Source organism: Osmerus eperlanus, chromosome 1, assembly GCF_963692335.1.
Source record: "Osmerus eperlanus chromosome 1, fOsmEpe2.1, whole genome shotgun sequence".
Lineage (NCBI taxonomy): Eukaryota > Metazoa > Chordata > Actinopteri > Osmeriformes > Osmeridae > Osmerus > Osmerus eperlanus.
The window spans coordinates 2795232-2810550 of NC_085018.1; the positions used below are offsets into that span (position 1 = coordinate 2795232).

Here is a 15319-nt window from a genome sequence, read left to right on the forward strand (position 1 = left end):
TAAGTATACTTCTTAAAATTATATCAAAAGTGAACTAAAAGTGTACTATCCATATTTTAGGATACTTATAGTATACTTTAATATACTTATTTTTTGTAAGGGAAACCATCACAAACTCATCACAACATTAGCCTACTGTTTTTTGCGGTGGATGGATCACTGCCTTCTCCATAATGTTGCTACTGAACACAGTCACGGGGCGAATACTACTGCGTCATGGCAACAAAAGTCTTTTAATGTTCCCATCACCATTACCTCCAGGTTTAAACAGATCCGTAGCAAGCCTGAGAACTTCGGGGTAATTTGGAATCTTCTGCAGGGAGGGGCACTTCACTTCCCGTATTTTTCGAATGGATACCAGACCTCACCAGACCAGAGGGAGAAATGACACAGACTTGACGGGCAGTTTTTGCCTTAACTGAAGAGAGGGAGCTCTGATTAAATTACCAGCTGGTAAGAAACGAAACTTGTTGGAGAAGATAATAAAGATGCATTCATCCTCTATAAGAATGATACATTTATCGGAATTGTGGGGTAGGATGAATTGCCTACGACGTTGACGCCTGGCAGATGTTTACTTTTTATTCTAAACAAAGTAAACTATTCTCTGACTCGTCGTAAACTCATTTCGCCGACATATCTTTAAGGTTAAGTTTCACGAACAACTTTCCCTCGTCTAGATTTTTGTTTGTTTTAGAGAGATTTAGAGTCATCCTTACTCTTTAAAGTTCGAATACCTCCGTAGTAACAAAGACTGTTCCCTGCCAGGCTATTTTCGAGTGGTCCCTGGAATTGTTGGACGACGTATCCCTTCAAAAGCATACTCTCTTTGAACGAAAGTAGGATCTAATCTCGCGTGTAAACATTTAATACACGTGTATGAAACGAATCGTTACCTATAGGCTATATGTACTTCCTGTTTGGTATATCTGATGGATTTGTAATATAATGCTTACTCTGTAGCCCATTCAAATATGACTCAACAACTCCACTGGTCGACAATTACCTGTGTTTATTTGTTGTTTCTCCTGTGTTTTTTTGTTTTCTCTCATAATAGCCATTGTAAACAAGTTTTGTTTTGAAAACACACCTTTTTAAAGAATGAATGGGTTAACTTTGGGGTGGACAGTCAGCCAGTGTCAGCTCAGTTAAACAACTGTTTCTTTTACATATTTTTGCCTTTATCATACACTACAGATACACTCTGAATGATCCTACTGTGGCACTGGCTCTCTTCATTTCACTGAATTCAGCTCATTCCCTCCAGCCTCTGATGTGTTCTAAACTTAGGCATAATTGAAGGGACACGAGCTAACATTACTCACCACAAATCATGAGTTCAGTTCTCCAGGAGAAAGTCCCAGAAAATGTGGGTACATTCTCTCTATCTCTGTGTTACCACTAAATAATGGTGGGAACATTTGTGACTCATGCTTAGGTCTTTTCATTGCTTTGTTTGTAGCGGAAAGCTACAACATTCTTCACAGTCTGCTGTCGTATGTCTGTATCACACACACACACGGCGTCTTTCGCCAAGGTAATTCATTAGCTACTTAGAAGAATTTCCACAATTTTGCTCAGTTGTTTTCATCTTGTTTAATCAAGTATTCACAAATAACAGAGGGATTGGGCTAGCAGTTATAGCCAGATAAAGAGTGACTAATACGTAGCTCACATAGCTTGCCCAGGTTACTATAGGTAAAAGCCATGCATAGTCTTCTCAGAGATAACACACACAGACTGTAGACTTAAACACTCGCAATCGGGTGCTACAAGACTCCCAAAATAGATGAGGAAGGTGTGTGAAGGGGGGGGGGGGGGGTAGAAAGATGGGAAAGAGGCTTTATTGGGTGTGCCTGTGTGTGTTTAGGTCAGGTAACCATGGCGACGAGGGGCCATTCCTCCTGCTCCTCCATGAGTAACCACACCAAGGAGAGGGTGACCATGGCTAAGGTGACCCTGGAGAACTTCTACAGCAACCTGATCGCCCAGCACCAAGAGAGGGAGATGAGGTGGGCGTTCATGCATGCACCCCTCACCCCATACCCCCCTCACACACACACACGCATACTGTTCATACCCTCATGTACCCCCCTCAAACATGCACACACTCACACACACATACTGGTCCGTTCTGTGTAGTCTGTGGACTTTAGTTCATGTGGTTAACTCCTTCCAGGCTGGAGTGAGGCCTGCTGATGTTTTGTTTTCATATGAGAAGAAGCTGGTGCATGAGGTCTGTAAAGGAAGTTAGTGCCTTGATAGGAAACAGCCATTCAATGCTTCAACTGACTCCATAAAAGGAAGTCCACACAAATAACTGTGTTTATGCTCTCTCTGCTTGTGTAGAAAGGACAGATATGCACCAGATGGGAATCACTGTTAAAAGATGTATGTGATAGCAAGACCCACACAAGGCTTAAAGAATGTGTCTCATTAAAAAATATATATCTTATGGTTGTGACCATCAAAAATCCCAAACTAAAGTTGGATTCAAATGTTATTTAACATACAATTTGTATGTTAAATACAAATTGTAAACTAAACACAACTTCAAGCATGCCCAACACTCCATCCACACGCTACCAAAGGCACTACATCACTGTTCCCCTGATCTGTGAACAGTAGTTCCTGATCTGTTCCCCTGATCTGTGAATGTAATTTTGTTTCCCATTTGGGGGAGCATGACTTTGTATTCGGGGGGAGGTGAGAAAGTCATCCTATTTGGGGGGAGTTTACTCATATTTGGCGGGAGTGTTTTCATTTGGGCGATGCACTCGTATTAGTGGAGGTCAGATGGCTGAGCACTTAGGGAATCGGGCTATTAATCAGAAGGTTTGCCGGTTCGATTCCCGGCCATGCAAAATGACGTTGTGTCGTTGGGCAAGGCGCTTCACCCTACTTGCCTCGGGGGGAATGTCCCTGTACTTTACTGTAAGTTGCTCTGGATAAGAGTGTCTACTTAATGTAAATGTAGTGGGTGTGTTTTGCACTTCAGGGCCACCGTACCCAACAGTTTACAATGCATGTCAGATCGAAAAGCAAGACATGAAGTCTTAAGGAATTCTCTTCAGAACTCCAAGCTAGTTGGAGAGGATTTGCGTTGAGGCCTAGATATAAGGGAGGGTTAGAACAACAAATGGCCATGAGCTGGATCAAACCCGAACCAGGGAGTTCACCTCCAAGCCAACAGCACGCTAAAGCAGGGGGGGTAGCAGGCTTCAGGAATTAGGAGGCTGGTCAAGACTGAGACCTTGATGACAGTGGTGATCCACCCAAAGTAAAGGGCTCTCTGGACTTTCCAGAGGGGCTGTAGATAACTGACTAAATGACTGTATTCTTTAACCTTGACCTTTGACCCCTTGTTGCCAGGCAGCAGAAGCTGGAGAGGGTGATGGATGAAGAAGGACTGCCAGATGAAGAGGTATGTTTATGGGTCACACACGTACACACACGTACACGCACACCTACGCGCACGCGCACACACGTACACACACACGTACACACACACGTACACACACACACACACACGTACACACACACGTACACACTGGCTCTCTGCTCAGGCACACACACATACTTCCTCCCTGTCTGTGTTGCAGAAGCGTATGAGGAGGTCTCAGCACGCTCGTAAAGAAACAGAGTTCCTCCGACTGAAGAGAACCAGGCTGGGCCTGGACGACTTTGAGTCCCTCAAGGTGATTGGTCGAGGAGCATTCGGAGAGGTAAGATGGATGCACCTGCTACACTCCCATTGGTCATGACCTGGCGGGGCCCAGCTGCACATAGTTTAGCTAAAGTTGACCCCTGCCCTTTGACCTGCAGGTGCGTCTCGTCCAGAAGAAAGACACCGGTCACGTTTACGCCATGAAGATCCTGCGCAAGGCTGACATGCTGGAGAAAGAGCAGGTGTGACGTTTTGTCTTCCTTCATTCCTCTAGCGTTGCTCACACATTGTACATTCCAGCCAGGCCTTTCACATAAGGAACAGTTTCAGCCATGCTGAAACAGAACATGTTTCTCTGTGTTTGCAGTCCAATACATCCTGTCTCTATCTGGCAACTCCTCAAGGGATATTTCGGAATTGTTTGTCTTTCTTAAACTACACCCCTTACCCCATGTTCCTCTAAAGTAAACAATGTAGTTACAACTAATACTAATACCGAAAACAAATAATCTTCCACTTCAATGTTAACTAGTCTAGCACAATCAGCTTGACCTTTTGACAGCACTTCACCCTGAGATCCCCCAGAGAAAGTATTTGTGACTCTGATACAGTGTATGTTGTTTGTGTGTCCAGGTGATACAGAGTGTGTTGTTTGTGTGTCCAGGTGATACAGTGTGTGTTGTCTGTGTCCAGGTGATACAGTGTGTGTTGTCTGTGTGTCTAGGTGATACAGTGTGTGTTGTCTGTGTGTCTAGGTGATACAGTGTGTGTTGTCTGTGTGTCTAGGTGATACAGTGTGTGTTGTCTGTGTCCAGGTGATACAGTGTGTGTTGTCTGTGTGTCTAGGTGATACAGTGTGTGTTGTCTGTGTGTCTAGGTGATACAGTGTGTGTTGTCTGTGTCCAGGTGATACAGTGTGTGTTGTCTGTGTGTCCAGGTGGGCCACATCAAGGCCGAGAGAGACATCCTGGTTCAGGCAGATACCCTGTGGGTGGTGAAGATGTTTTACAGCTTCCAAGACAAGCTCAACCTGTATTTACTCATGGAGTTCCTCCCTGGAGGTGTGTCTTTGTGTGCGTGCGTGTGAGGGAGTGTGTGTATACATGTACCTGTGTGTGTATACGTGTACATGTGTGTGTGTGTACATGTGTCTATGTGTTAGTATGTGTGTGTGTATGTGTGTGTGTGTGTATGTGTGTGTGTGTACGTGTGTGTGTGGTGCTGATACTGTGTGGCGCCCCCTGCAGGTGACATGATGACGTTGCTGATGAAGAAGGACACCCTGACCGAAGAGGAGACTCAGTTCTACATAGCAGAGACTGTCCTGGCCATCGATTCCATCCACCAAATGGGCTTCATCCACAGGGACGTCAAACCTGACAACGTTCTGCTGGACTCCAAGGTCTGCACACACAAAAGTAGAAACACACACACACATGTAGACACACACACTCTCACTGTTATTTCTCTACACAAATGTCAGACGCCCAAATCTCACAAACTATCACAAACAGCGAATGAGTGAAGACCTTATAGTGTTGAGGGACACGTGATACCTGTCACACTTGGAACGTCCTGAGTTTATTATGTACATTTTTCTCTCCTCTACTTTGTATTTGTATTTTTAACAATGACTGTATTCACTTCATAATCCAGTTTGAATTGGTGCCCGTTTTATAACCTGTTTTTAAAGAAAAACGTTTCAAAATTGACGTCCAACCGTCTTTGTGTGGGCGTGTTAGGGCCACGTGAAGCTGTCAGACTTCGGCTTGTGCACAGGACTGAAGAAGGCCCATCGAACAGAGTTCTACAGGAACCTCAACCACAGCCTGTCCAACGACCTCAGTGAGTTCATCATTGATGCAACAGTACTTGTTGATGAAACACACAAACCCTCGAATGGCTGTGTGTCATAACAGTGCCTGTGCTTCCTGCTCAGACTCTCAGAACATGAACTCCAAGAGGAAAGCAGAGACCTGGAAGAGGAACAGGCGGCAGCTGGTGGGTCCTGGATGTCTGGTTGTAGTCCTTGGTCAATATTTACATTTAGCAGACACTCTTATCCAGAGCGACTTACAGTAAGTACAGGGACATTCCCCCCGAGGCAAGTAGGGTGAAGTGCCTTGCCTAAGGCACCTTGCCCAAGGCCCAAGACTCAACGTCATTTGTCACGGCCTGGAATCGAACCGCAAATCTTCTGATTAATAGCCCTATTCCCTAACCGCTCAGCTATCTGACCCCCTATTTCCTAATTTACATTAGGAACTTGATGATGACCTGTAAATTAATCATTATAATTCTTGATTCAGCGTTAATTCTTAAAAAATAAAAAAATCCTCATATCCAGATGTCCCTGGACTGAACCAATCTTAATATTATTTTCAGAAAAAGTACACAAAAAGTCTTATTCTACTCCAACATTTGGACGACGCTCTGGCCTCTCTCCTCAGGCTTTCTCCACAGTGGGAACACCAGACTACATTGCACCTGAAGTATTCATGCAGACAGGATACAACAAGCTCTGTGACTGGTGGAGCCTAGGGGTTATCATGTATGAGATGCTGATTGGTGCGTATGTTGGTGCCATAGGTTGCTTGGGGCATTTGTTTCTTTTTTTTTCATACAAATTCATAAATTGGCAATATAAGCTAGAGGCTGTGTTTACAATGTTCTCTCCTCAGGCTATCCTCCATTTTGTTCGGAGACACCTCAGGAGACGTATAAGAAGGTGATGAACTGGAAGGAGACTCTTGTCTTTCCACCCGAGGTGCCCATTTCAGAGAGAGCTAAAGACCTCATCCTCAGGTCTGAATATACAGTATTATAACTAACCACAGTGTCAGAAAGACTCATTTAGTTACATATTCTAAAGTAGAGGATGTTCAATGCATATGTGGTGAGTTGCTCTTAATGGCATTTAATGAACATAACTTCCCATATGTAGTTTCCATGTAGAAGGTTTGTGGTTCAGATTTCTCCTGTATTCTCCTGTGTTCTCAGCAGATGTCCAACAAGAGGCTGTGTGTTTCTCAAGAGACTGTGTGTTTCTCCTGCCAGGTTCTGCTGTGAGGGTGACCATCGGATAGGTGCGTCAGGAGTGGAGGAGATCAAGAGGAACCACTTCTTCGAGGGAGTGGATTATGACCACATCAGGTAAGACCTACAGTCAAAGGTCATGACTTACATTTACAATTAGTCATTTAGCAGACGCTCTTATCCAGAGCGACTTACAGTAAGTACAGGGACATTCTCCCCGAGGCAAGTAGGGTGAAGTGCCTTGCCCAAGGACACAACGTCAGTTGGCACGGCCGGGAATCGAACTGGCAACCTTCGGATTACTAGCCCGCTTCCCTCACCGCTCGGCCACCTGACTCCCTGACTTGAACCTAAAACATTTTGTGAGATAATGTTCTTGCACACTAGCAAGTGTAACAGGAACAGTTGTAGTCGCTCTGCTCGTCAGTATTGCTTCCTTCAGATCTTCCCCTTACTGGGATTCAAACTCAGAATAAAATACCATTTTGATAAAAAATGGCAAAAAAATAGTGAATCGATTTTTAATCGAATCGTCACCCCAAGAATCGATTTTAATCGTGAGGTACCAAAAGATTCCCACCCCTAGTAGTTATACTGAGGAGTGAGTTTAACCAATTCAATTTGGTTACACAAGGGACAGCAAAATATGAGGGTTATTACTATTTTTTGCTTGCCCTATAGGAGATCTGTAAAAACCAAAGGTATTGATGAAACATTCTTTTCTTTGTTGTTGTCCAAACAGGGAGAGACCTGCAGCGATCCCCATAGAGATTAAAAGCATCGACGACACGTCAAACTTCGACGAGTTTCCAGAGTCAGACATTCTCCAACCCTCCGGTGAGAAAACAAAGATGTATTGAGAACCATCCAGAGGAGGCTGCTGAACACTGCTGGCAGTCCAGCAGAAATAACTGTTTACATGCTTGTTGGCAGCATTCTAAAGCAAAACAAGTGTAATGACATTCAAGGCAGTAGAGATAATAACGTTGTTTTACCCCAGATTAACATTACATTTTCTGTATTGTTCTTACTGCAAGAATCTAGTCCGACCTGAATCTGTTGGTCTGTCTTCTCTGTTCCCCAGTGCCAGCAGCAGCCAGCAGCCATGTGGAGGTAGACTACAAGAACAAGGACTGGGTCTTCATCAACTACACCTACAAGCGCTTTGAGGGCCTCACAGCCAGAGGAGCCATTCCTTCCTACATGAAAGGAGGCAAGAGATGAGCTCTGAATTCCCAGACCCACAGCTCTGCACCAGTACAGGTCCTAGTACAGACCCACAGCTCTGCACCAGTACAGGTCCTAGTACAGACCCACAGCTCTGCACCAGTACAGGTCCTAGTACAGACCCACAGCTCTGCACCAGTACAGGTCCTAGTACAGGCCCACAGCTCTTCCCTAGTACAGACTCTAGTACAGACCCACAGCTCTTCTCTAGTACAGACCCTAGTACAGACCCACAGCTCTGCTCTAGTACAGACCCTAGTACAGACCCACAGCTCTTCTCTAGTACAGACCCTAGTACAGACCCACAGCTCTGCTCTAGTACAGACCCTAGTACCGATCCTAATACAGACCATAGTACAGATCCTAGTACAGACCCTAGTACAGACCCACAGCTCTGCTCTAATACAGACCCTAGTACCGATCCTAATACAGACCCTAGTACAGATCCTAGTACAGACCCTAGTACAGATCCTAATACAGACCCTAGTACAGACCCTAGTACCGATCCTAGTACAGACCCTAGTACAGATCCTAATACAGACCCTAGTACAGACCCTAGTACCGATCCTAGTACAGACCCTAGTACAGACCCCAGTACAGTTCCATAGCTCTGCTCTAGTAGACCCTGGGACAGACGTACTACAGCTCTGCCCTAGTACAGACCCACAGCCCTTCCCTAGAACAGATCCTAGTACAAATCCTAGTACAGACCGTAGTACATACCCACAGCTCTGCCCTAGTACAGATCCTAGTACAGACCCCTAGAACTGTGGGAGATGAAGCTCAGAAGGCCTTTCTAGAAAAACTGGATGCGTAGTTCTGGGCTCCTGATTCAGTATCGATGGAGCTTCTGAAAAAAGTTTTATTTTTTGAAAGCTCTAAAGAGTCAGTTCCAACCTATTTTTATTCAAAACTGTATACCACTGTGTATTAAAATACTATAGATGTTAAATACATTTAAAGATTTGTTGTTCAATGCTAAGCATATGTCACCTATATTTCCATATGAAAACACTTCCTGCATTGGGATGTTATCTGAACCTAAAAAGTGTCCTTACTTCATCATGATATACTTAGCCAAGAATATTGCCTGTGTCTGACAGTGCTTTTTTTTCCAATTCAAGTTGTTTTGTTTTTGTTGTTTTTAAGCAAAGATGGTCAGCTCAATATCTTTCTTGTGTGTCAACTTTATTATGAGTTAACTGTCTAAGAGTGGCCAAACCTTCATTATGAACATAGAGTTGGGTCTACCCCTTTGACAATCAATATGGAGCTTCTTGATTTTAGACTGTATTTATTATTCCATCTTTGTATTGCTATTACATCTATTGACAATCTGCAGCAAACTATCCAATAGTTCTGTGTGATAATTGACTGAATGACGTTGGATTCCTTTGAACTGGAAACACCTGTTGATTTCTTTTCATTGTTGTATTCACTTGAGTGCTTTCAAGGTTCAAGTTAAGAGTTTGGGGGAGGATGGCTGTGTCTTCCGAGGCTGCGACCAAACGAAGCTTTCTGTCCGTTTTCTGCCTTTGTCCCTTGTTTGTTGAATGTTATGACCACAGAGAATCAAAAAGACTTACAGACTGCCCCTTTAGGGCCTCCCTGTTGCTGTAGTGCCTTCTGTGTGCACATATTTTATATTCTGTGCTGAGGTTAGAATAGTGTTCTTCTAAAAGGTACAAATGTCACAAATAAGAAAAGGCGGTACATTTGTTGTATTTATGCTGACATAATATGCTGTTCATTTAAGAAGGAAAAATATGAATTTGTATAAATGCCTACAGATAACTGGACATATTATATCTAAGTTGTAAGAAAAACATTTTCAGTGCTGAAAATACTACTCCCATATACAAAATACAAAGCACAGACACATTTACTCAGCCATTCTGTATAAAAGCTCAGAGTTGTAAATGAACGGGAGGTCAAATAAATATTTGATAGCCTATTGTGTAGACCCCTCACCTCACTGTCGCGAACACAAGGGGAAGCTGGTGGGTAGATCCAGCGCTCAGCGGATTGAGACTGTCATCTAAATTACAGTGTGAAAGCCTAAGTCTTTAGTTCCTTCAAGAGGTTTGATGCAACTCTCAGTGTAACAATAAGAAGAAGAAGAAAAATGAAAATAATAAAGAAGTCATTCCCCTCAGCAGTGGTCAGGGGGAGGGACCAGAGGTTGTGGGCGGGGCTCTGGGCTCAGGAGCCTATCCAGTTCATCCACCTGTGGGGTGGGTGGGGCCGGAGGTCGGGACAGCCCCTCCCCCACAGAGGCCATCAGGTTGGGGACACTCTTGCTGCGGACACACTGGAAGTCAACATGGCGGCTCTTGCCCTCCTCCTTCTCCCAGGAGAGCTGGATGAAGGGCCGCTGGACGTAGTTGTAGATGACCTCAGACTTCCCCCCCGGACGCCTCTTCACCTTCTCCTTACAGGTGGGGTACCCTGGTTACAGGACACAGCATAAAGGTGGAGTACCCTGGGTACAGGACACAGCATAAAGGTGGGGTACCCTGGGTACAGGACACTGCATACAGGTGGGGTACACCTTCGATCCCTATCCTGATGTTCTTTAGAGGAAGCAGAGGTTAGGCAGGGTAGGGGAGGTTGAGGATTGGGTTTGGCTGCTCACCTTCGATCCCTATCCTGATGTTCTTCAGGCCCCGCTCCTTCAGCAAGGCTTTGGCCACGTCACGGTTCTCAATGTACTTGAAGAAGCGGTACAGCTTGGTGCTGTACACAACTGGAGGACAGGCAACAGACCCAAACTTCAGGACAGTGACACACAAGTCATTTTGTTCTTCCAGTACTTGGGATTTGACAAAGATTGAGGTGCAGACATTTTGCTTTAATTCATGCGATTTTTCCTATATGTTTTTTTAGCGCATGCAGTAGAGCTATCGAGCTCTAATGTTGGTTCTCGGATTTGCATTTGCCATTGGAGGGTTGTTGCAACAACATGAGTCGTGTTCCCTCTCCCTCACTTTGAGAACACTCCTCTCCCAGGGGAGGGGGGTGGTCGTGGTCCCAGTCCACCAGGTCGTCGTCCGTCAGGACCACCATGTGACACTCCCTCTCCCCTTCCTGTGCACTGGCCACCATCACCGGGACAACCAGCTCCTCCAGGAAGTCCTCGAACTGGCGTCGTGCCCCATCATTGGACAGCTCGTGCAACAACGCACCTGGAAACCCACATGAGGACGCTCAGGGTTAGAACCAGCAGCTTCTAGAACAATGGTTCTCAACCCTGGTCCTCAGGGACCCACTCTGCCTTGCATACTCTAGATGTTTCCCTCCTTCAACACACCTGATTTAAATGAATGGGTTGTAATCTAGCTCAGCTGAAGCATGACCATTCATTTGATTCATGTGTGTTGGAAGAGGGAAACATCTAAAACATGCAGGACAGCAAGTCCCTGAGGACCAGGGTTGAGAACCACTGTTCAAGCTCATCTACGGGTGGGTGAGAATAATTAACTTCCCTCTGAATGAAGTGTGCTGTATATTTTGGTCTGCAACCTCACAAAATGATACTTCATGCTCCTAAGATCCTAGATCCTGCTCCTGGAGGCAACATTTATTGTTTTACTGATTTACTATGAATTGCAGTTCTTGTGAAGTTTGTATAACTGAACAAGAACTGTAACTTAGTGGAAGTGTTGAATGGGCCCTGACACATAGGGATGGGACTCACTGAGGTCTCCGCACCTCACGGTGCTGTAGTCAAAGTTGATGCAGAGGTAATCACACGCCTCTCTCAGCTCCGACACCGACACCCCATCTGGACACTGCAGGGTGCCCCCTCGGTAGTAGTCCTGATGTACAGAGGATAAACAGTAGAGGGAGGAAGAGACATATCGAGGAAAAGAAAGTGACTAGAGACAAGCAATTGGTTGACTGATAAAATTATAGAAAAAAAATATACATTTAATCTTAGTAATTAAAATGAATCAAGATTTTCAGGAGCTAAACATTTTGATGAACTCCTTGATGACAGAAAATCCTTTACCAGGACAACTCTGAAGATGTTAGCCCCAATTCCCTCCACAATCTCGTACTCTCCTTTGGGACGTGTAAAGTTGTGATGCCAAGCTGGACCAAACATCCTGAAATTGATCAGTGAATAAATATACGAGTGTAAGGGAATATCCATCTGAAAATCTGCTTAAAAAAAATCTTTGACTCATCTTCAAAGAGTTCAACTGCGTTGGTGAGAAATGGTTGTGCAGGTGTTGGGGCTACATGCTGTAGCATCTTATAACTTTTCATCATGTTAGCCCAGAGCAACACAAATGGACCAGGGCTAAGCTGGCTAAACTGAATTGTTTGACAATTCAATCAAAACGATTTGCTGATCCCTAGATAAGATGACAAATCTAAAGTGCAGCAGGCCATCAACACCGGTTGAGCGAGAACAGTGGATTAAAATGCTACAAACATAGATCCGCAGTGTGGATGATTCAGGACAGCTACTAAACACAGCTGGAAGGGGAAAGCTGAGTGGTTTCAACATATATGGAGGCAGGCCTGGCATCTTCTGTTTTATTATTCTCTATTATTCTTTTATTATTCTTATTGATAACTTTTGGATATGCCAAAGTAACTGTGAGCCTGTGCACCTCTCTACCTGGTGTCAGGTGATGTTTGACAGGAACCAGACTCTTACCTCCCCAGCATGGTGTCAGGGTACGCCGTAAAGAGGGTGGGGTCCACCACGAAGTGTGTTCCGTCCACCACTAGGGTGACCCTCCCAGAGGCAGGCTGAGAGGCAGGGCGAGGCAGGTCAGAGGGCTGAGGGGCAGGGCGAGGCAGGTCAGAGGGCTGAGGGGCAAGGCGAGGCAGGTCAGAGTGTTGAGGGGCAGGGCGAGGCAGGTCAGAGGGTTGAGGGGCAGGGCGAGGCAGGTCAGAGGGTTGAGGGGCAGGGCGAGGCAGGTCAGAGGGTTGAGGGGCAGGGCGAGGCAGGTCACCCCTGCCCTCCATCCTGGAGCTCGGCTCAAGGACCACACTCACGGATCACCATGGGGACCAGAAGAATAACTTTAAAGAAACCCTGTTAGAGTGGATCTCTTCCCCGGACATAGGCCTAAACAACAAAGAAAACAAGCAACTGTGAGTCAATATAAGAATCGTGAGCAATTCCACTCATTTGGAAACTATCATTAACAATAAACTTACCTTTCAGATCAATGCCGACTACATGTTATAACAAGGCAAGGCAGCGGTTCTCTCTCCTCAAGAAACTGAGGAGCTTTAATGGCAGCAAACATACCCTGATCATGATTAAGCCATTCTAAAATACCCCCTTCCCAGCACAGGCCCCGTGGTGGCCTGTGCTGGGAGAGGGGGAAACATCACAGATGGGGAAAGTGTGTGGGGAGAGTTCAGAGTTCATAACCTACACACACTTCCTTTAGTAATGTGTCTCCTCACTTTCGGTGGTGATAAGAAGCGGCATGATTAAATTCAATTGTTGTAATGAACTGATACATGAAAATAGCAGAAAACAAGGAAAATTATAATCCACTAGTCATTTTTACATTTTAACTATGGAAGCATTTATTGGATATGTGTGTTAACTCCTCTGTTTTACACCTAAAAAAAGTATTGGGCTAGTTTTCAGGCATTTTGGGCTGGTTTTGAGCACTCATTGAGCTGGAAATTGTTTCTGTACCTGGCAACCCTGGTGAGACTCACGCATTTCAACCATTTCTTACGCTGAGAATAAAGGGATAACTTGTTCCACTATACAATTAATGGAGAAGGTGCAGGCATACTGTGGGAAGATGTCTTCCGAGATGATAGTTGTCTCGAGTTGTACAGAGTTGCCAATCAAAAAACATCACAAGCACTGCGTTCATGTTAGCTGCCCTGCGCTGCTACACAGTAAAAAGCACTTCTCTGCTGGGAGAGTTTGTGTCTGCTGACCAGGGGCCAAATGAATCAAACTCTGTCTAAATTCATCCAGGGTGAGGTCAATGTAACCATATTTGCCTTACACTGTTGTTGAAACGCCCATATTTTGTCAGGTTTCTAAATAAACTTCTCAATTAACCCTATTGTGCAACAATTAACAATTAATGGCTTAATTAGAAATGGCTAAGGCAACTAAAAAAGCTGTGAAAAAGGTCACAAAAAGATCACATTTGGCACAACTCATTAGTGGCCCAAATTCCCACGTTTTCTTTCTGGCTAAATAGGCTAAAGCGAGATCATTGGCATAATTTGTAGATATCCTATACAATTTACTCCCATTGTAGATCAAGTAAAACTGTCATTTGTTATGCATGCACTTTCTCTTTGCCTTTTGGTCACTCTGTGTTGCCGTATCACATCTTAAAACATGGCGTAGGCGTACGCATCGTATCACATCTCAAACCATGGCGTAGGCCTATGCACAGTTTCTAAAGTGCACAGGAGGTTTGCAGATTCTCCCGCCACATGTTTTTTCATAGATTTGAAACTCTGTAGAAACACCCGTACACATGTTTACACGCCTTCGTATTTTTCGCCCCAGGAGACTGAACTGTCTGCCCAGTAGCTAGTCTGCTCATTTCCCTGAGTGAGCTTATTAGACTGGTCCCGTCTGCTCCAGGGCACCATAAGCCCTGCAGGAGGATTACCACAGGGAGTTCTCCATCTCACCATCTGCTCTCCCTGACCAGGTAGCCCCACAACTCCACTGGGTGACTAGCTACCACCGGGGGAAGCTATAGTTAGCTACTCTGGGCTGTGGTTGGTGTAGTAAACAACATGGACTGTACAGTTAAGTGTCACATTTGTTGACTAATTGTTGTCATGTTGTTTCTTGTATATTTTTGTTATGTAATATTTAGTCTAAAACAAATATTTTTCCCAAGAGCAAGTGATTGTGTAGTGAAGTAATGACCAACCCAGTTTGTTTTGGGTGGGAGGTGAGGGAAGCTGTAATCGGGGTGGTGAGCTTCAGTCTCACTCCAGAGGAGCTCCGCAGGCTCGTCTCCTGAACACAGCACAACCAAACCTTTAAACTGCATCTACGCTCTTTTTAACACATGTACTGTATTTATCCAGACCAAAATGCTGGACATGTAGATAATAGTACATTTGATTGATAAAAGTTGATGAATACATGGATTAAGGTTTCAGGTGCCTCGGGGCTGTCTTGTGTACTCAATTCAGTGCACAACATTGTAAAAGAATAATATAAATATCAAAATGATTTACCAGAGCCTCAGGATGATGGTGGCGTTTCGTTGGTAATGTGCCGTTGAGGGAGTCGCTTTGTCAGGAAAGTAAAAAACTGGCAATCTTGAAGCAACATTCAGTGCGTAGCCTAACTGGGATTAGCACCTATCACATACGGTGACACTGGATCAGTGAATGTCAATCCAATTAGGCGTAGAAATG

General features: G+C 44.7%; 2 protein-coding genes across 4 annotated transcripts; one reads left to right on the forward strand and one right to left on the reverse strand.

Annotated features, from left to right (window-relative positions):
• Window positions 1–264: 264 nt before the first annotated feature.
• stk38b (serine/threonine kinase 38b) lies at window positions 265–9460 on the forward strand. 3 transcript variants are annotated; one of them, XR_009927978.1, is made up of 15 exons: window positions 265–453; window positions 1871–2012; window positions 3373–3424; window positions 3603–3725; window positions 3826–3909; window positions 4605–4728; window positions 4915–5069; window positions 5410–5512; window positions 5607–5668; window positions 6118–6235; window positions 6349–6472; window positions 6725–6820; window positions 7446–7540; window positions 7788–8002; window positions 8147–9460. XR_009927978.1 is itself a non-coding variant. In XM_062445986.1 (15 exons), the coding sequence occupies exons 2-14, from the start codon at window positions 1882–1884 to the stop codon at window positions 7925–7927; spliced, it is 1407 nt and encodes a 468-aa protein (XP_062301970.1). In that variant the 5' UTR covers window positions 265–453; window positions 1871–1881; the 3' UTR covers window positions 7928–7966; window positions 8039–9460. The 3 variants fall into 3 exon arrangements, 2 of the variants coding, with proteins under 2 accessions (XP_062301970.1, XP_062301844.1); XM_062445986.1 differs by having other exon boundaries at window positions 7788–7966; window positions 8039–9460; XM_062445860.1 differs by having other exon boundaries at window positions 7788–9460.
• Window positions 9461–9582: 122 nt separating this feature from the next.
• On the reverse strand, window positions 9583–15303 carry LOC134007970 (BTB/POZ domain-containing protein KCTD20-like). Its single transcript, XM_062447763.1, has 7 exons — window positions 15137–15303; window positions 12600–12949; window positions 11943–12039; window positions 11628–11748; window positions 10918–11115; window positions 10566–10676; window positions 9583–10378 (listed from the first exon to the last, which is right to left on the reverse strand). Exons 2-7 carry the CDS (start codon window positions 12911–12913, stop codon window positions 10083–10085), a joined length of 1137 nt encoding a protein of 378 aa, XP_062303747.1. The 5' UTR covers window positions 12914–12949; window positions 15137–15303; the 3' UTR covers window positions 9583–10082.
• Between the last annotated feature and the right edge of the window lie 16 nt (window positions 15304–15319).